Source organism: Rhamphochromis sp. 'chilingali' (assembly GCF_963969265.1).
Source record: "Rhamphochromis sp. 'chilingali' genome assembly, chromosome: 6".
NCBI classification, from domain to species: Eukaryota; Metazoa; Chordata; class Actinopteri; order Cichliformes; family Cichlidae; genus Rhamphochromis; species Rhamphochromis sp. 'chilingali'.
In genome coordinates this window covers 17940002-17961544 of record NC_137933.1, presented here as the reverse complement: position 1 = coordinate 17961544, position 21543 = coordinate 17940002, and the positions used below count along the sequence as shown (strand labels likewise).

At 41.9% G+C, this 21543-nt stretch overlaps 2 protein-coding genes across 2 annotated transcripts; one reads left to right on the top strand and one right to left on the bottom strand.

Moving 5' to 3' along the window:
* Positions 1 to 582: 582 nt before the first annotated feature.
* cul4a (cullin 4A) lies at positions 583 to 9757 on the bottom strand. Its single transcript, XM_080884238.1, has 20 exons — positions 9116 to 9757; positions 7962 to 8077; positions 7401 to 7504; positions 6688 to 6757; positions 6523 to 6596; positions 6284 to 6446; positions 6114 to 6203; positions 5953 to 6035; positions 4846 to 4913; positions 4510 to 4628; positions 4200 to 4392; positions 3927 to 4031; positions 3518 to 3628; positions 2800 to 2885; positions 2479 to 2586; positions 2243 to 2356; positions 2032 to 2137; positions 1773 to 1945; positions 1516 to 1668; positions 583 to 1414 (listed from the first exon to the last, which is right to left on the bottom strand). The coding sequence occupies exons 1-20, from the start codon at positions 9252 to 9254 to the stop codon at positions 1319 to 1321; spliced, it is 2271 nt and encodes a 756-aa protein (XP_080740364.1). The 5' UTR covers positions 9255 to 9757; the 3' UTR covers positions 583 to 1318.
* Positions 9758 to 10553: 796 nt separating this feature from the next.
* tgfbrap1 (transforming growth factor, beta receptor associated protein 1) lies at positions 10554 to 20568 on the top strand. The gene is made up of 13 exons (XM_080884237.1): positions 10554 to 10793; positions 12170 to 12880; positions 14180 to 14374; positions 14986 to 15140; positions 15321 to 15403; positions 15951 to 16131; positions 16206 to 16366; positions 16891 to 16948; positions 17047 to 17190; positions 17442 to 17585; positions 18464 to 18623; positions 18821 to 19272; positions 19465 to 20568. The coding sequence occupies exons 2-13, from the start codon at positions 12184 to 12186 to the stop codon at positions 19651 to 19653; spliced, it is 2619 nt and encodes an 872-aa protein (XP_080740363.1). The 5' UTR covers positions 10554 to 10793; positions 12170 to 12183; the 3' UTR covers positions 19654 to 20568.
* Positions 20569 to 21543: the final 975 nt, after the last annotated feature.

Genomic DNA, 21543 nt, shown 5'->3' with positions numbered 1-21543 from the left:
CTACTCCCTGTTCTCCAAACTGGATCCTTAGGTCCACAGACAGAGGTCTTCTGGTGATTCCACATACCCATCTGAAAACTAAGGAAGGCTGTGCATTCTAAACCTTAGTGCCAAAACTGTGGAACCGCTTATCTCTCTCTCTTTCCACCCATGACTCTACAGCATCCTTAAAGTAAAAAAAAGAAAGAACAAAAAAGCTGAAAACCCATCTATTCTGACAGGGATGTCAGTAATGGTTTTGTGTTGTTTCACTTGATTTAGCTGTGTTCACTTTGTCCTTGTTTTTAATGCCTCTCTGAAGCATTTTGTGGCTGTTTTTTTGCCTTAAAAAGCGCTGTGTAAATAATCTTTACTTACTAGGTCTCAAACGATGCGGAAATCTGAAGTGTACAGTAAAAGGAGTTTCCAGTTTCGCTGAAGTTAGGACGTAGAATTCCCACAGAAGTCTAAACCAAGCTTCAACAGGAGTATTAATCCTATCTTGCTAGTGTCAGTTCAATACCAACACCAGCGTTGGTATCTTTACTATCGATATTTGGATCCGCCCACCCCTACACATCACCACGTGCACACATCACCAACTGAATCATTAAATACCCATTTATTCAGCTTCACTTTCCGCACTCCTACACAGAACACAATCTGGTCTACGAAAACATCAGCACATGACAGTGAACATTTGGACATTTTGGTCAAAACAAATAACAAAGATGCCAAACGTAATACCCGAGCAGCTTGCCTGCATATGTTTTAGCATCTGTGCTCTTTACTCGTCTCATCCTCAACAGCTGTGTCAAGTAACCAGCCAGTCAGGCTTATACTCAGCAGTTTATGCAGCCGTTCATAAGAAAAACATCTAAAACAACAACCAAAAAAAAACAAACAGAACTCATAAAACTCAAGACAAACAACCTATAATAGAAAATAAGTGATATTAGAATGACATGGAGAAAAATAATCCAATCTGAGGGGAAAACAAAACTAAACAAAAACAGAGGAAAGTGCTAGTTATTTTCTGTTGTGTGTTGCATTAGCAGATTTGCAAGTCACATGAATCAACCATCAACAACAACCTGGGCCACTCCTCCAGCCCAATCTTAGAGTCCCACTAAGGATATTGCAGAATGGGAGCAGCACAGCCAAGTGTCTCTCGTCTCTCTGGAGCTCTGTGTCATCTGGACCTTGTGTCCAGGAGAGTGGACGGAGGGAAAGATGGGCACCAGAGGAGAGTCGGGTGGCTGAGGGGCTGTAGTCCTGTGCTACGGGGCCAGCTGCACGCTTGCTGTGAAAAAAGCATGACGGTGACAGCGGTACCCCTTCAGGCAACATAGTGGTACTGGTTAGGAGTCTCCTTGTCACGTTCCATGTAGTCTCTATCTATGAGCGACTCGATCCGCTTCTTCAGATCACCCGGCTGTGGAGAGTAAGGAGAGTCAGGTGAGCTTTAGGTGCATGGGGAAATAAAATTAATTAGTTAATTTAAAAAAGCCCCAAAACAGGCTTAATCTTGATCACCTTGACAGGGAACTTCAGCTGGTTGTAGAGCTCCGATACCAGCAAGTTGTGACTGAGGGTCTTCCTCATCTTCATGATGCGCACCACTGCTGCATCGATCTGATACTGTCTGTCCTGAAACACACGCTCTGTGGTGCTCACCTGCTCCTCTACCTGTAGGGAAAACAAATAAATAAGTGTGATGAGTAAAAAAAGAACAAAAAAACCCCCAACTAGTGAACGAAAAAACCAACCAAAGACCAAGACGTTATTTTTACCGTTTCCTTCATTTGGATCTGGTTGATCTTGATGCGGAACAGTTTATGTTTAAAATCATTGTTGAAGTTGAAACGGTCTCCGTCCTCCACGTCTTTCCCTCGAGGGTTCTTGTTGAGGACGCGTGCCTTTCCGCAGGCCAGAGACTGCAGCGTGCGCTTGAGCTCTCCCTCTTCTGTGAGGGATAAGAGAGCAGCCATGTGATACAGCAGGTACCCCTCCCCAAACAGAACGGTTAAACTGTATAAAGACACGCGTTACCTATGCCAGTGGCAGCCCGAATCTCCTCCATGCTGAACTCTTCTCCCTCATTAAACATGAGCAGTACCAGCGTCTGGAACAAGGAGACCTGCAGTTCCTTCTTACCCTGCAGTACAAAGTAGTCATTTTAAATCCAGGTGCAGTCCAGATGTTTTCTCAGCCCAGTGTATCCACCTTCTCCACGCTCCATTATCTCTTACAAGGCTCTTACCTCTTTAAACTCTGCCTTCAGTACAGCATGGCCCAGTGTGGGCTGCCACTGCAGCTTCCTCCCACTGTGCTTACCCAGATAGAACAGCTTGAACACCTCCTGGAGTTTTACCATCTACCAGAACATAAAAATATTATTTGTATCAACACTGTCTTGGATCGAATCAGCTGATTTGTTTTGTTTCATGCAGTGGTCAAGTGTATTTGTGTGCCAGACCTAAATGCAGAGCTGCTTACCTCTGTGGGCAGGTGCACCTCCATGGGTGTGTATGAAGGCCAGTAGCCCATAGTGAGGATGTTCACAGTAAGTTCTATGTTGCTTGGCTCACTCTGGTTCTGCATATACTGAGTTAAAAAAGAACAATTGTTTTACAATGATGCACTAAAAAAAAAAAAAAAAAAAAGCATTTTGAGACACAAATAAAGTGGAGTGTGTCTACAAAGCTCAACAATATCTTATTTTTCAGGAGCTTGGGGGAAAACAAGTGACTGGACTTCTCATACGAGAAGCTTCTTCATTTATCTAGTTTTGTTTATGTGCATGAAGACTTCAGGTACCTGTTTGAACTGGATCATGATGTCTTTGGACAGCTCCATGTCTTTAAACATCCCCTCGAGTTTACTGGTAAACGCCGCCCCACATTCTGCAGGAAGTCAAGACCATGAATATTACAGCTGGCTGCTTCTCACACTACCACATTACCACAGACACCCATGAGAGTCTATATTAGCATTAATAACTTCATATTAGAACTTCATTTAGAGCTGCTGCTGCTATATTACTGCAACATAAAGATCCTCTCTGCGGTTAAAGCGGCATCAATCAAATTTCAGAATATACTGCATGCACAGGATAAGGTCAACCAAAAGGCTAGTTTCCTCATCTAACTGCTCTAAAACATCAAGCATATATCTATAAGTGAGGCATGCATGTTGATTAACAGCAACGTGCTGACTGTGAGGTGTGAAACATTTCCCATCTGCCTTAAAAAACAGCTACTCTGCTGACTCAGCATATAAGAGCAACAGACAATTGTTCAGGGTTTCCAGTATAAACAGGATATCTGGATGACGGATTACGGAAATCCAGTTCAAGATTTTTCTGTAGGACTGTCATTGTTTTTAAAATCTAATGAAAATTTAAACTGTCATCAGACAGCTGATGTTGTCACTTTTATTTTTTTTTTAACTGAGTCTGACTGGTCAACAGAACTTGGACTACAAGCGGACTCTCATCTGTTTATAGACTATATAAGATATCGGACTAGAGACTTACCGTGTTTGAGCTTGGACAGCATGGACTTCTCAGCATCAACAGAGGCACTCTTGCCAACCAGCAGGCGTTTGGCCAAGTCCTTCTTATAAAAAGCTTCAAACACATCTTTTCCTGGATGTACAAAACAGATCAAGAGGCGTCAGACGGAAACAAACTTCCTATTCACTAGTAAGACTAACTGGGTGAAAAGCAAACAGTGACATATTCACATAGCCTCGCCTCTGTCAGTGCGCCCCAGGGTGGCTGTGGTTACAATGTAGCTTGCCATCACCAGTGTGCGAATGTGTGTGTGAATGGGTGGATGACTGGATATGTAAAGCGCTTTGGGGTCCTTAGGGACTAGTAAGGCGCTATATAAATACAGGCCATTTACCATTTACCATTTACATATTCATTAAATATAACTAACCGTGTATGAAGCGGAAGATTATCATTATCTTATCCAGTATTCTCTCCAGCTCCTCCTCCGTAGCCTCCTTGTTCCCAGCTCTTAACTTAGAATCCACATATTTAGCTGCATGGAAAGCACAAAAGCGGTTATCACATGCTGGAACTAATGAAAACCGCATTAAAATGAGCTGTGTAAATTCATTTAAGCGCACAAAGGTAGTGTTTTATACTTCCAAAACTCTTAAAAATCTAAATTACTGAAACAAATTCATCATTAAATGACCTGGCCTACCGATAAGCTCTGCAGGCTTGTTGGGCCTCTTGTTGATGAAAGTTTCAAAAGCCTCCTTCATGGCATTGATGAAGCTCTCATTGCGTGCAAAGCAGCTCTGTGCCACGTTGTCCATCTTGTCTTTGAAGTCCAGCAGGTCTTGTACCATGTCTTTGTCTTTCTCTGGAGTGCATACAATCTCTCCTCCAAAGGACTGAAACCAAATACAGTGTACATACACACGTCTTAGACACAAAAAGACCAGGACACATTTATTTTGACAGTAATGATTTGTGTTGATGTTTACAAATGTGTTGGGTCTTGTGTGTACCTTGATGTAATCCCTCCAGAACTGCAGCAGTGTGGGAAGTCCTCCCTTCACTTTGCTGAAGAGCTGGTAGAGGAGGGTGAGTTCAGTCACACGATTCTCATCCAGCAGAGTGCTCAGACCTGTCACAAACATGCTACACGTGAGTGCTTTTTACATACTGAAAATGTTTAATTACGTACATAAAAACAGGATACAGCTCTACAGGCAGGACAGCTCAACTAAAAAAGTTGCTAAAGGAAAAAAAGAAAGAAAAGAATACTCATGTGTACCAGTTTAACAGAAACCCAGCACTACGTCAGTTTGTGGCTGTTTGCAAAACCTTTCACACTGACATACCCTTTTGCAGTATTGCAGTCATATGTTCTTCTAACAGCTGTTTCTCAACACAGCTAATGAGACGTTTCCTGTTAAACAAAGAAAACAATATAAGACAAACCAATCGTAAACAAAGTTCTCTGCTTGCCAAGCAAAGCTGCTGTTCTTCAGAATATCTGTTACCACACCTATAAAAAGAAAAAACTATATAATAAATAAATATTTTGCCAATTATTCCTTCAGGATCGTCTCCTTGTGAATCCATTCACCACTTCCAGCATGACTGCTGTTTTTTTAAAAAGGCTCTGTGGGAATCCAGTTCGGTCCATATGCAGATGCACTTTTGTGATGCACACTGGATTCCCTCCCCCATCAGCTTAAATTGCAATTTGAAGAGGAGGATGAAGTCAAAAGGAAACAAATTTAGCTGGTGCTCAGTTGTGGTGTGTTTGTGGGGCTAAAAAAATTCAAGTTATGTGCACCAAATATAATCAGTAAGTCCTGCACAACCCCGTGGACAATGGAAAAATAAGGAGCAAGCACCTCATACGGGCTTGCAGACTGTGGACTGTTTTACTGAAACATGCTGTTTGATGTCTGAGCTGTGGTCAGAGTTCTCATCCACAGTGATGATCCTTTACATAAATGCTTACATCAATTTGCATTTGGTGCAAGTTAGAGCTGCACAGTTAAACTGCAAATGCATAGCTGCACGTGGTCAGAAGGGAACTTCCAGGGTGCGATTGAGACGATCATAAATGAGTAAACCAACCAAAACATGTAGATTTTTTTTATTTAAATAGAATCAAAAGATAGTGTAGTAGTGTCAAAGTTTGTGATGGCAACAGTGCTTGTTGACACTTTAAGGCACCACTGGCCTTCTGACTCAAAACTAAACCTCATTTAGCAGTTTCTATATCACTATATGGTAATGAATGGTTTTTAAATGTTCTTTCTGAACGTTGCATGAGAGCTGTTTTAAATGGCGAGTAGGCAATTTTACCTTCCTTAAGCTCCCGCAACCCTTGAAAAGGATAAGCAGGTATAGCTGATGGTTGGATGTCTCAGCGATATGCATGAATATAATAAAAATCCAAATAAATAAATAAATAAATAAATAAACATTACTGAGTGCTCTGATCGAGGTAGCTCACGATTCGATCATTTTCCTCCTCCAACCGACGAGCCACGTGGTGCAGGTACTCGGGTACCTGAACACACACAAACACACACTCAGCACTGCTGATGACAATCACATGACACACACACCCACTGGTGGTCTCACTCACGTCTCTCTCCTGCATCAGACGCTGTCCCTCTGCTGCATACAGACGATTGGTCTCAGTCAAAAATCTCTCCTCAAAGGAGTCTTTGTAAACCTAACAAGAGTTGAGAGTCATGATGGAGAAATACTGGCATGCACTCTAAGCGCCCACGTGACGAAGAGGCGATTGTGTACCTGCAGGTCTGACAGCATGCCAAGAAGACTCCTAAGCAGACTCCGGTCCACGGTCTCTCCATTCCGCTCCAGTTCAATCTGCTCCAAAATGCCTTCCACTGTTCGCTTTTGAACAGCACTGTCGCTCACGATGTGGGTGCGAAACAGCTCCAAACCGGTGTCCCTGCAGCGAATACATAACATCAGCTTTCTGAGAACATCTTTACAGACACAGTGACTGGAATTAACTATAATTTTACCAGATAGAAGGGAGTAGAGAGTTCTGCAGCACATAGGTACGATCCAGGAAGAGAAAGATGCTCCGGATCATTATCTACAAAGAATTATTAGATTAACATTCCTACAGTCCACTAAGGTTTGAGCAGAGCAGATTTAAATGGATATCTATCAAACATCACACTCACAGTTTGCCTACAGTGGTCCTGCCAGCAGCGATTCATTCGCTTCAGGAAGGAAAGGTTGTCCAAAGACTCTGTGAGGTCCAAGTTAAAGAAAATCTTTTACTGAGGCATCAAACCCCAGCTCTGAATTATATTACAGTACCTCTAATGAGATATAATGACAAAGCATGTTTATCTAACTTCCTCTTAATACTTAAAAGAACAAACTTCAAAAAGCTGCCCAACCAGTGTTAATAACCAAACTACACATTTAGCATCGCTTGACGTCTGCCAGCAGACCCCAGATATCATTGAAAGAGTAAAGCTACCAATAAGCTCCAAGCAAAATCCACCTTGAGGTCCCAACTGCAGATTTATAAAGAAGGTGGAGCACTGCTTTATCTTATCTGTGTGCAGCCGATCTCAAACAAATTGCTACTCACTATATAAGCAATACCCAACTCTTGTCTGCACACAGATGAACAACATCTGGAAACTAGTGTCCGGTTACAGATTTTCCCCTCATCAAACTTAAGTAATTTAGATATTTATCTCTTATAGTGAGAAACTTGTTATTATCAAGTCAGTGGATATAACATATACTGACAGGATTTCACTCCACAGTTAGCGGAGAATCATTTTGGTTTCTAGTAAAGAAGATATCAGGCAGATCCTACTTGCTTCAACATTTCAGCACATAGCTTGCCTGACATGCCTGTGCACATAAAAAAGGATATTCTCTAAACTGGTGGATCTGGGCCTGCACGTGATCTTCACAGACTTGCCGAAGCTGCTTGTACAGAGTCGGTGAGACTTTATACGAGCACAGGTTCTCCACCGCCTTCAAGTGCAGCAGAAACAAAGAGAAAACAGGAGACAATTGTTTTTATATGACAGGACAGACAGGTGATTTGGAGAATAATAACACTTACTTTAACACTATTAGTAAAACATCATGGATTTATGTGAATATGTGGTGAAAGGCTTTGAGATGCATAACAGTTTAAAAGCAAACAAACACATCAGCAGACGTCCTGTACGTGATGCAACATGCTCAAAACAAATGGCAAGTCTTCACAAGTTTATTTTAATCCTCGGCTGTTCTTCAACTTCAGACTCATTTAATATTCGTGGCTTTATGGTGTTAGAAATGTCGAGACTGCAAAGCATTTGAGCTTGACATGCCCCGTTGTTCCGTACCAACATGTTTTTAAGGCCCAGCAGTGCAACACATTACTCAGGGTGTGAAGAAAATAAGTCTAACTCTAGTTTGGTAATTAAAAAGACAAACAGCAAACCTGATAGAGCTCCTCCAGGTTATACTTGATGGAGGTGCTGTTCTGGATTGCACCCACCGCATCTCGCAGCTTCAGCCACGTGTCCTCGGTGTAGTTCTCTGCTAGTTTTGGCCTATCTGTTTACAAAAACACAACAAGACTCACTTATAGGACTAAAATATGACCATATTAGGATGTGGGCAGCACATCCTAGTATCATTTCCACTTGCAGAGCATTTGTTTATTACAAATGCTCTACAAGTGGAAATGATAAAACCTGAAGAATAAATGTTCAATGACATTTTCAAAGTTTTCTGTCATATGTTGAAGGTAAGGAAAGCAAGTTTTGATACAATAGCTTTACTGTACTTATGAAGCCATCAACACTGGGATGACTGACAATAACCTACAGAGGGAGTACCTCCACACACTTTGGACTCTCAGCTATGTTGGCAAATAAACATTTATCCTGCTGGAAATTGAACAAAGCAAATTTACTGGTCTCTCTGACTCAATCATTTATTGACATTTATTTATTTGCCAATCTTTTTCCACACACGAAATTTCTTTCATTTCTAAAATGTCCAAAGTAAATGGTTAATTGTAAAGTGAAGTGCTGTAACTTCTCAATATTAACATCAACCTTGATTTAAAACAACCTCTTATTTAACCCTGGAGAACCCATGGGATCAAATTTGACCCCATGGGTTCCCTAGAAAAACAATAGGGTCAGCTCTGACCCCATGGGTTCTCCAGGGTTAAGTTTTTTCCCCATTTGTGGTGTGAATTAATAGACTGACAGAACAGCGGTATCTTTCAGACGATCAATTCATTCAATGATTAGTTATGTCAGATATAAAACCTCGTGCTTTTACTTTATACAACAGGTGCTGGGATTTAGGAGTGGCCCAAAACTCCATGGCTGGTGGATTTGGCACAAACAGCTATGCAGCATAATGGAAAATGCATATCAGTCTATCAGGAGCAAGCCCTGGGTAAAGGTGACATGTGAGTGCTTGAGCACGGCAGTAAGGGCAGCAACTTTTTTTTGTTTTGTTTTGTTTGTTTATCTTTTTACAGGCATTATCTGAAAGTAACATCCTCTTACGTGCTATGGTATCTCTGTGTAACTGCTGCTGTTAGGTAACGCATTAGAAGAGGCTCAGTGACAGTACCTTTGAAATTTTTGATCACTAGTTTCTTTGACGTGCCGGTTTTGCCTGAGGCCACAGCGGAGGTCCTGGCCATCCCGTTGGCACTGTGTTCCGTTATAGAGAAGCTGGCCCTCTTGTCCTGTCGGGTGTCCTCTGCCATTATCAGATTAGCGCTTTGGCTTATCGCTGTATGGTTCAAGTGTTTTGCTAACTTACTGACGGGCTGTTTACTCGCCGTCAGCGGGGCAGCCTCTATATTAAGTTACTTGTCTTTGGTTGACAGCACAGGCACTCGCAGCCTATTTAAAATACATTCACGGGGAAAAAAATTACTTAATACGAGGTTAACTAATCCGAAAACATAACTACCTCCTGCTAAGTAAACACACTGCTAGCTAACAGTATGTTATCTGAACCTGCAGCACACTTTAGCAAACACTTCTCGTCTTCTCATCAGCTCTATAGCTTCACAAGCTAGTCCATATCCCCATCGGCTACTTACAGGCCTCCACGAGTTTAACTGTTGTATTTTGCGACAGTACACTAACACATAAACGCGACATCGTTAGCGCTGACATAAAAATCCCAAATTACTGCTGGCTTTCTCTAACATGAAGCTAGCTAGCACAACAAAATGGCTTTTCTCAGACGGTTCAGTTGGACAGGTGCATCTTGGGTGAAAACCGGCCGGGTTGCGTTCAGGAACATATGGTGCATTTTAGTGTCAGAACAAATTGGTCAAATATTTTTGGTTTGAGATACTGTGTAGTTAACTTAAATATCAGTAACAATAAATCAGTTTGCCATCAAAAGGACAACAACTTTTTTTTTTGCATTAGTCATTAAATTAAGAAGCTCTAGTCATAATAAGAACTCTAAGGAGGTAAAATTGAGGCGTTCTCTGGAGAGAAGGGGAATGAAAGTCAGTGGAAGCATGACAGAATGAATGAGAAGGAGATAGGTGTAACAGTGAGGAGCAGACGTAGTGAATCTGGATGAGTTTAAATGCAACAGCACCCCTTACTAATGCTAGTGAGTACACGTTTACTGTTATGGCACGCATTTTCTTGCACACATGCTACTAGGACCAGTTTAGAAACACTTAATCACCTCTGATATTTGTTTGGCTCTTGTCATTGTAACGCACTTGTCAGCTATGAGCATCACCAGAGATAAAGATCTATATTACTTGTTAATGAATGAAATATACTGAAATATTTGTGTTTAGTCTTAATGTCTGTGAAGGCTCTCAGTCACCCATGTCATCGTAGTCTGAGGAGCTTGGAAGTCCAGATGCTTTTCTTTCCAAGCTCCTTAGACTGTTTAGTTTAAATATTTTATATGTGAAGAGGTAAACAAGGAATAGTACTGATGCACCTGCCTCACAATAACACTGCTCTAGGTGGTTTCTTAGCAGTGGCTACTGTTGAAAAACTCGTAACAACGGTGAACGCACCACTATATCACCTGCAGCCAGCAGGGGTTCAATGCAAATGGGCGGCGTTTCATATTGGACATGCAGGAACTCTCTGGCTGCCATTCAGCTTGTATTATCCGGCTGTCGGTGCGGCAACGACCCCCAGCAGCATGGCAGTGTTGACGTTTAGGTGTGAGTTCATGTCCTGGTTTTCGGAGTACTGAGGCTTTTCTGCGTGTAGTGACTCCGGCCTGCCGTCCCGAGCGCCGCCTGCATTGATAGGTAGGTCTGCTGTCTACGCCAACTGCTCCGGGAGGAACTGGGCAGGGTGTGGACGCACAGAGCATCATGTCAGTGAAGGGGAGATTGACTGGAAAATAGGTTGATTTTCCTTGTGTGGGCACTCCGTGAAGGTTGTAGCCTTGCAGCTTTAACCACACTGGAAATGTAGCCTAGCTTTAAATTAGCTTGCTAGCGTTAGCATAGCAAGAGAACAGTGTTTAGAAGCTAACTTTAGCCGAAAGAGCTCAGCTACGTGGTACTGAAACAACCTATCAGATTTAAAACTGGCCACGGCTTCCTGACATGACTCATATCCTAATGATGACTCTCTCACCTTCACACAGTCACTGTCAACAGTGATTTTCTTTTTCGCTGCTGCCTCTGTGTTTGGGGAGCTAGCTAGTGCTAACACCATTAGCTCGTACTGTTTGAGCATGAGGGTGTGAGGAGATCAATCTCTAATGGGTCAAATATAAATGAGTAAACTATACGATAAAGTGTTACTATAGTAGTGTAACAGGAAACTCAATACAATTGTGCTGTTGATATAAAACCGCATATCTGCTTTGTTAATCTTTTTGTGTCAGAACACATAACCTTTCACGCAACCCAGATCCGAAATCTCATGCCTTTAAATGTAAACACCAGCAATCCTCAGCTGTACTGTCAAGGAGAGACTTTAAAGAAATGTCAATCTCCTTATCTTAAAGAGAAAACGTCTTAAACAGTATCTTCTGCTCTTTATCAGGCTCTCGGTTGTAGGAACAACAGGTAGGCATAGAAGCCCAAACCTTCCTTTTCTTTACCTCCTTCAGCTCACCTGGCAGGGAGGCATTAAAGTGTTGAGATGTAAACCCTCCAGTGTATCCTGGTTCTGCCCTGGGGTCTCCTTCTTGTAGGACATGCCTACAAAACCTCATCTAGAAGATTTTTAGGAGGCATCCTAATTAGATGTCCAGCACCTTAACTGGCTTCTTTTTATACGGAGGAGTGGCTCTACTTCCAGCATTCCTCCTAAACGACCAAGCTCCTCACCCTCTAAGGGAACGTGCAACCACCCATCAAAGGAAGCTTGTTTCTACCACTTGTATCCGATATCGTTCTTTTAATCACTACCCAGGGCTTATGGATGTGGGAGGGCGTGGGAATCGACCTTTCAAATCGACAGCTTTAAAGCACCTTACATTCACAGACTCACACATCACACATGTAAAAATTCACATACATGTATAGTTTTATGAATAAATTATATGCTGAGTATATCCAGAGACTTAATGATTCCTCACAGGGAAATGTTGTACAGTCCGCTTTCCACATTGATTATTTGAATTTGTCTGCAGCTTTGCTGACGCAAACTTATTTTGTACCTCCTGTAGATGCCTTGGCCAAGATGAGCGTGAAGGCTTTTGAGCTAGTCCCCGCTGTGGAGCGAGATCTCCTAATGGGCGACAAAGCTCGCATCAACATTGAGTGCATTGAATGCTGTGGAAAGCACTTGTACGTGGGCACCAATGACTGCTTCATCCACCACTTTCTGCTGGCTGAGGTCGCCTCCTCTAAAGGGAAGCCGGGTTACTTGGCTCAGAAGTTGCTGCACAAATACCTTGGCCTCAAGAAACCTGTTGCTGAGCTGCGGGCTGCTTCTGCTCTGGAGCGTCTCATAGTGCTCTGTGAAGGGTTAGTGTTCCTCGTTGACATGGTGACGCTGGAAACGGTGCCCTCGGCAGGTGGAGGTGGAGCCAAGATCAGGGGCGTGGCATCATTTTGTGTTAACGAGAACCCGGTGAACGCCGATCCGTTCTGTGTCGAAATGGGCGTGCTATCCTCCAAACGGCGGACAGTCCAGATTTACATGGTGTACGAGGACAGAGTGCAGCTGGTGAAAGAGTTGACAACGCCCGAGCAGCCCTGTGCTGTCAGTCTTGATGGTTACTTCTTGTGCCTGGCTCTTACCACACAGTATATGATCCTGAACTACAACACGGGAGCCTCCCAAGACCTCTTCCCTTACAACAGCGAGGAGAGGACACCCATTGTAAAGAGAATTGGCAGGGAGGAGTTTCTCTTAGCAGCACCTGGTGGTCTGGGTAAGTCAGAACAAAAACAGTCCCTGCAGTGAATACTTGGAGTTTTAAGATGATATCTCAATGGGTGACAAATTAAAAGAAATTCCAACACAAGGGGCCTTAGTAAGAACAGATCAGCTGCGCGAGTGTGTTTTTCTGAGAAGAAATACATTGTGCAGGATGTATTATATTAAATGTTTAGTCTGTTTGAAGCTGCAAAAGTTGTGACTCTGTAGTTTAACAGACTTATTATTTCAAATCCAGATACAAACTTAGTCTTCATGCAAATTTGATATGAGGTCAAAAAGCACAAATTGCTGTGTTTTGGATTAATGATTGTAAAACAGAATTTTTCTGAATCAAGATTACGGATCCTTTTTTGGATGAAAGAAAGACTAAAGCTTAAAAAAACCCCACTAGTAATATTTGTGATCCTCCTATCATTGTGATTGTTCAGTACACAGTGATTTCACACCTACTGATGTCTTATCTTGAACATAATCTACTCTAGAGCAGGTTTGTCCTGCAGCACAAGTTTCCATAGTAATCTGTTTCTTTTAATTGAACCTTCTTGAATTAAAGGTGAATCTACCAGGATAAATCCAAATCCTGCTTTGTAGTACAGAGGATTGTACATTAAACATTCTCATCTTCATGAAATAGTTTGATAAGGACAACCAGAGGCATTGTCATGTTTGAAGGGTCCACTCCCATTGGCATAGAAATGTTTCATCACAGGATGAAGTTCATCAGCTTTGTGTTGCTTTTAATTTCTCTCTCTAAACCATGTAAAGCACTTTGCTCCCCACAGCATTACACAGTCACCAGCTCCATTCACTGCAGCGCTCCGGGTTCAGCCTTTCTTTTATGTGTCACACATCTGTGTGAAAATACATTTCAGGCATTTTGTGTAGGCTAACATCTCAAAATAAAGAGCTTATTGTTTTGCTCACTATCTCTTAAATGTTGTGATTCTCCAAACTTATTTTTGGGGCTGTTTAAGGGAACATGTGCATTTCCTTTTTAAAATTAAAGTACTGTGTGTAATTGGTGGTGTCTGAAGGATCAAATTGTGTTCTGTAACTTTGACAGCATGTGTGCATCTGCTTGTTTATTAATAAGAATCACCTTGGGGTTTTTTATTATTGGTCAGCTGTAAAAAGCTGAGGGGGAATGGTTGTCACTCTGCTGGGAAGGCAGGCAGAGTATTGATCCAATACCGATACCAATGCTCGTATCGATACCTGAATCGGTCCGCCCACCTATACTTAACATGTCCATGTTGATCATTAAAACTGCTTTTCCACATGCCATCTCCAGGAATGTTTGCCAATGCAGAGGGTGTATCTCAGCGAGCTCCGGTCAGGTGGTCAGAGAGCGTGATTGGTGCCGCTGTGTGTTTTCCATACGTGGTGGCATTGGACGAGAGCTTCATCACCATCCACAGCATGTTGGACCAACAACTTAAACAGACCCTTTCATTCAGGGATGGCCATATTTTGCAAAACTTTGAAGGTATGTTTGCATATTGCTTGTTTCTAATGTCTACCAAAAGGTATCACAAATGGGAATTACTATTTAAGTAAATAGCATTTTAATTTCCTCAAGGATTAGGTTTAACTAACAGGTACTTTTTTGATGCAAAGAGCTCCTGAAAAGTGCGTTTGAAAAACAGGAAAGGATTAATAAGTGATATGGGGATGGAAATAGTTATTGCTTTGGCTGACTGGACTGTGTAACCAAAACTGTTCATCAGAAAGCGTCTGGATGGCGCTGTGCACTCAGGTCTCAACTCTTAATGGGATCTGAAGCACTATCGACCATTTCTTGCTACAGAGGATTTCAGTTCTGTGTTAAAATGAAACTTTTATTCTGCTTGGCTTTAGAATAAAAGCATTGAAGTAATATGAAGTCATCTTTGAGCTTCAAGTGCAAAACGACACTCATATGTGCTTGAAAGTGAACTTGAAGCTCTGAGCTAAAGCTCTCTGAAGCTTTCCGTGCGCTATATATTATCCCTGGTTTGGCTGCAATCATCAGGTGCATGCAAAGCTTTCAATTTATGGAGCTGTTGTGAGGAAAAATCAGTCTGACCCCTCAGTGCTCTGTGTTTGTGTTTTTTGTAGGGAAGGTCATTCTGGCTTCTACTAAGGCCGTGTACGTCTTAGTACCTCTGCCACTAGAAAGACAGATTCAAGACTTGCTGGCCAATCACAGAGTGGAGGAGGCGCTCATTCTCACAGAGGGAGCGCAGAGAAATATCCCCAAAGACAAGTTCCAGGTAACAACATGTTTAAGAAGATGATATGTTGGCCACACAGTGCACCTGTTGTCACTATTAGAAAATCTTAATATGTTAATTCTGCTTCCTAAACTAATCTTGCTGAGTTTCATTAAAGAGAATATTTTTCACAACTACAAACTCGATTCACTTCTAAATTGTCACTTTCTACTTCTGCAGAATTTGCACAAACGAATCCTCCAGCAGGCCGGATTCATACAGTTTGGCCAGCTTCAGTTTCTGGAAGCGAAAGAACACTTCCGGTAAGTCTGGGTCAGTGCTGGTCAACCCTCAAGTCATCAGACAGTTTTATTGACATTTATGAGAATGCCTGGAATATATTTTATAAAAGAATCATTCTTAATGGCTCCAGTTTTTTCTTTTTTAAATGCGATCAGGTCCATAAGATGGATATATTCTTTTGGAGGGGACACTTGCTTTCTACTTTTGTCTCTGAATACATCTGCAGTGGATTTTAGAGCATGGAATGGAGGTGTGATTTTAAGTGTAGAATTTCAGCTTTAATTGAAAGACTTTAATATTGTAATATCACTTACGAACATACAGCCGGGTTACTCTGTTCCTTGAATGTTAAAGAGCTGTGATTAGTTTAGCAAGAAGTACATGACTCACCCTAAAGTTTATCTCTAATCCTCAAAATCTGCCACATTTTGTACATTTTATCAGACTCTTGTGTTGTCTGTGTCTGCAGTGAGCTCATCTTTTCACTCCACTTTGAAAGTTCTGACAAATGCCAGTTAGAGATGTTGAGTTTTTTATGACCTTACTCTTATTTATTTGATCCTTCAGGAAGGGTCAGCTGGATGTGCGGGAGCTGATATCTCTCTGCCCGTTACTGCTACCAGCTTCCTCTTCATTCACGCGGTGCCACCCTCCTCTCCACGAGTTTGCAGATCTCAATCATCTGGCACAGGGTGACCAGGAGAAAGTGTTGCGATGCAAGAAGTTCCTCATAAGTTATTTAGGAGAGGTAACTGGATTCAGACCTGCACACAGTTTTGTCACTTGTCTTGTGTTAATGGTTTTCATTATCTGTACGCGCAGGTACGAAGCACAGAGGTGGTGAACGGCTGTAGAGAGGATGTGGACACTGCACTGTTAAAGCTGTATGCCGAACAGGACCACGACAGCCTTTTAGACCTCCTGGCTTCAGACAATGCCTGCGTGCTAGCAGACAGTGTCCCATGGCTGGAGAAATACCACAAGTTTGTATACTCTTACGATCTAATCTTTTATGTTAACATGATTAAAAACTCAGAAACTGGTCCAACACAGAGAGACTTTATGATCTCCAAAATGTTGTTAATTATAGCTTCATTGATAAACATGCACAATGACCTAAAAGCTTTGGTTTCTAGTGTGTGTGTGTGTGTGCGTGCTCGTGTGAGCGCATGGTTTGACTGTTGTATAAATGGTGATTAAAGTAAATTAGTCCGACTTCTTTCATATGAAATCAGGCTTAAAATTCAGTAATTGGCAGCAACAATAACACTTGGGAATGACTGGGAAACAGAACTTTAATTATTACAGCTACAAAATTCACTAGAGGGATGGACTGAGATGGGTCTTCATTGGGTAAATGCTCTTCCTTCCTCCCACACTGTTAATTAACACCCTGGTAAAGCTTTAATACTATGTCCAGTTTAGGAAGGCAATTTAATTGCTTTATACAGAAAATGTAATCCTCCAGGGCGGCTTTGGCTTCATTCAGCTCTTTTCTGTCTTTAAGATATTTTGCGCTGGGGCTGCTCTATCATTATAATGGTCAGGATTCAGCAGCACTTCAGGTATGTTTGCAAATTTATTTTTTTTTCTCAGTGATTTATGACTGAAGAATCTGCACTAATACGATGTTTATGAATTGAACCCTTTATGTTTCTGATAGTTGTGGATTCGTGTGGCAGATGGGGAGCTGCAAGACCCTACTAGATCTGATCTTTTTGAGTACATTGTGGACTTTCTCTGCACCTCCTCTAATGTGGACCTTGTATGGAAGTATGCAGACTGGGCCCTACGGAAGGATCCCATCGTAGGTTACCAAAAATGTAACGCTGCTGCAGAATTATTAATACTGGTCTCACTTGGAAGTTTTTGAGTCTTGCTGTCTGTCACTAGCCAATGCTTGCACAATATTTCCTAGTTCTAGTGTTTGAGTGTACTTATTCTGTTGCAGTACATTGTCTTAAAGAGCTTAGAGCTTTGCTCTGCAGACAGTTTGCGTCACTTCCAGTCATTTTGCAAAAGCTAAAGTAGTAACCTAATCTCTTTTCTTGCCCATAGATAGGTGTCCACATCTTCACTAAGAGGCATACCAGTAAAGACCAGCCGGAATTGAACCCTGATGATGTCATCACTTACCTGGGAAAGCACAACCAGGCGCTTCTGCTCTACTTGGAGAACCTGGTGCTGGAGAAAAGGGTGCAGGTACAAAAACACAAGCTGTGATGGCTGATAGACAGTGTTCAGGTCTCAGGCTGCACTCCCACAGAATGTTTAAGTATGAGGAGACGTGAAGGCGTGATATTCAGCTGTAGGTTGTTCATATTTTGGCAGCACAAATGCACAGCCTCTGCAGTTAAGTGAGCAGGGGATTCAGAAAAATTGGAAGTGTAAACATTGCTTTCTGTCACATTTAAGGTTAAATAAAACCAAACCTTTCCTGCAAGGTGGCAAAGGCATCACCAGAAATTGTGCGTCCAGTATAAATGTTCCCTAATTCCGACATGAAAATGCATTTGAACACTTGACTAAATGTGAAAGCATTTTAGTGAAGCAGCTCACGTGAGACATGGTAGCTTCGGTGGTTAGCTCTGTCTCCCCGACTTCCCCTTCTAGTCTTGAGCTGTCAGAATTAAGTTACTTCTAAAGGGTGTGCACATCCTTAATTTGGAGCTTAAGTACAAGTACTTTTATAAATGGTTGGATGAATATTTTCATGAGTTCTTGAAGCCTGAAGTCTATAAATGTTTTCACATCAGCGAACTGCTGCACATGCACACAACTGAACACTTGCTGCTGCTCAGTGAAACCACAGTCTGACCTGTGGGCTGCAGACATGCTTCACTCTTGTAGTTTGGGAATAAGATCCTTAAAGTGATCCTGAAAGTAGGCCCCACGATGCCCCTTTTTCATTTTTCTAGCTAACATTAGATTCTAGAAACTTGCTTACCTATAGTATTGAATCATTGTAAATGGTTATTTTGGACAACTCTCATCGTGGATTTATTTTTAGGTTTCCATCTACAGATGTGCATCTTTAAAAGCTTATTTAATTTGAACTGTTTTCATGTTTGTGGATGCAGAAGGAGAAGTTCCACACACATCTAGCTGTGTTGTACTTGGAGAGGGTGTTATCTTTGATGTCACAGTCTCCAAAAGATGAGGAACAGCTGACCAAAGCTAGGGAAAGGCTTCAAGCCCTGCTCAGGGAGTCCGACCTATACCGTGTACAGTTTCTTTTAGGTGAGAAAAATATCTGTTTGTTTGTCTCTAACAGGAGTTTCTTTTTTCTTGTGGAATTACTTTGTAACGTCTCTTTAAAGATTATGAACAAGATTTAATTGATGCGCTCTAACGAGGTCTTGCTTTTCATTTAATTGTGCGTCTGGTGATCATTTTGGAGATTTTCATGATGTTTGGTGTTCTTGTGCTCTGTTCAGCTAAAATGGAGAACTGTGAAGAACTGCTGCTAGAGCGTGCAACACTACATGGAAAACTAGAGGAGCATGACAAAGCGCTGCACATTCTGGTGCACCAGCTCAGAGACTTCCCGTCCGCCGAGGCCTTCTGCATATGGGCCTCTTCTAGTAGAGATTCGGCGTACCGACAGCAGCTCTTTCACCTGCTGCTGGGGGTGTATTTGGATGGGAGCCCTCCTGGGCAATCGGGAGACAGCGGAGAGCTGGAGATGGCGGCAGTGGATCTCCTAAATCGGCACGGGGAGGTGTTTGACGCGGTCCGTGTCCTGCGAATGCTGCCAGAAGGCTGGTCACTTCAGCTGCTGCGTCCCTTTCTGGGTCGAGCCATCAGGGCCAGCATGCACGCCTGCCGCACGTCCAGGATCGCTTTAGGGCTCGCACACTCTGAAAACCTTCAACTGCTGCATGATAGGGTAAGAAACGCATTATAGTATTAAGCTAGATAAGTATATAAATAACTGCTCTACTCTTACGCTTAACGAAACACTTTCATTTTTAATTTTCTGGTTTCACGATCAAATAAACGGGTAAACAACCATGAAAAGTTTTTAACAAAACACCTTAAAACTCCTTTCCCTGTTATTTTTTTTTTTTTTCTCGTCCAGTTGAAAGAGTGTAAGAGACCCGTCTTTGTTTCTGAAAAGAAGGGATGCCACCTGTGCCACAACACCTTCAGCGAGCCCAGCGTGGTGTGTCTGCCCGGTGGAGTGCCTGTCCACACCCACTGTGTTGCCCAGAGAGTAAGAGACTCTCCCACAAAGAGACAGTTGACTAATAGCAGTAAACACACGTGAGACCTAACCCTTTTTAAGAAACCTCATGGCTTGGGATGAGAGGCACCAAACTACAGCAGGATGCGCTGAGATTTTCAATGGCTGAGGACTGTGGGGATGACAAAAGCACAGAGCCCCAGTTCCCCTAGTGGGCTCTGCAGCTGTGGAGTTAACAAGACACACAAAGAAGGCTGGGCGACTGTGTGGGGGACTCGAGCGCCGCAGTTGTACTGCACTTTCAGACTTACAGTTTGATTTCTGTTCCATTCTGTGGCCGTCCTGTCTTTGTTTTTTCTTCTTTTTTTTTTTTTTTTTTTTTTAATCCTAAATTCAAGAAACTGCTTGAACTACAGAACATAATATTTGAATCTCATTGCATATATTTCTGAAGCATGAACAGTCTTACACTTTTGGGTCTAATCGGCTCCATATGGGTATTGTATTAATACTGTTCTAACCTGTCTTAACTCGCACATTACAGAGTTGGGTTGTAATGTGAATACTACAAAGGCTCATCAGTACTGATGGAAAAAGTCTGTTGTTCTTTTTCTTTTTTTGTATGTCTTTGACTCTTTGTTCTGGTCTCAAAGCTGCTTTCCCTCCACCCACAATGATGTTGTATTAGTTGGTAACTGACAAGCAGCAATTTGATCCAAACCCACTACATGATTGTCATAGCAAGGTTTAAACAAATAAACACCAACCTTTTGTGGAGCAGCAACAACATAAAATGTGAAAATAACAGTGCTTCACTTATGAATAAGTGTAATTGGACATTTATTAGACTATACACATCACATTGACCTTCTACAAGTTGCACAAATGAGATGAATCCTTAATGATGTGACAGTTAATCTTACAGCGTAACTGAAATGAACCTGCATACATTTTGTCTGGTTTCAAGCAACAAATAAATAAAATTTCCATTGCCCCAAGCATGCATGCATACATTTTGTTTGTTTGAACAGGCCACTCATACTGTTAGATATCCTAATGTATGCATGTGCGCAATACTGAGCAAAACATTTAAGTTGAAGTATAGGCTATTTGTTTAAAATTTGTGTACAAGATCAATCATGTAGAACAACAGGCCACGAACTACAACTCTCTCCATTGAAAGTGCAAAGTGCACCCGTCTCATTTCTGTGATTCAAAGAGCCTGTAAAATTCTCAGCTTTCTCAGTTTTGGATTTGCATTTAATGCAACAAGTGTTAAAACTGCCCGCAGTGAACGTGATAACAAAGATTGTGAGACTTCATAAAAATGGCAGTGTGTCCAAGAGCAGCAGTAGTATGCAATGACATTTAAGGTGAAACACTTGAGGAAAAAATGAACCGTGCACAAAATAAACTGATGGGTAAGTGGGTGAAAGATCCTGCATGAAGTCAATTAACAGTGTCTGTTCTTCACACACCTGTGACATCGTAACAGGAAAAGTAGTCAAGTTAGTTCATCTCCCTGTGACTGTTTCTAAAGACACCAGAAGATGGCAGTAATGTGTCTGAAACCAGAACGCCAGCTGATACCACAATCTCTACAGTTCAATGTTCTTGGCACATGCTCCAGTTTTGAGTTTCAATAAATTCAGCCTGGTTGTTTTTGCATAAACGGGTTCACAGGCAAACAAATAAAGAGCATCACTCATGTCTTTATGTTGGAAAATTAAAAGAACCACACATTCGTGGAAATCACTTTAAGGTCCTTTACCACGGCTCCACTTACTAATGGGTATGCTTTAAATAACAGGTGGGGTGGCTCTGGAATAAAGTGTGTTTTAAACGTGTTTAATCTCACTTTCAAATTATACAACCTCAGTCTGACAGTCACTATAACTGCATGATTCAAAGATTTTTGGGAAAACAAAAACTTGCAGCTGTATCAGACTCGCTGCCACAGTGTGCAGGCTGAGT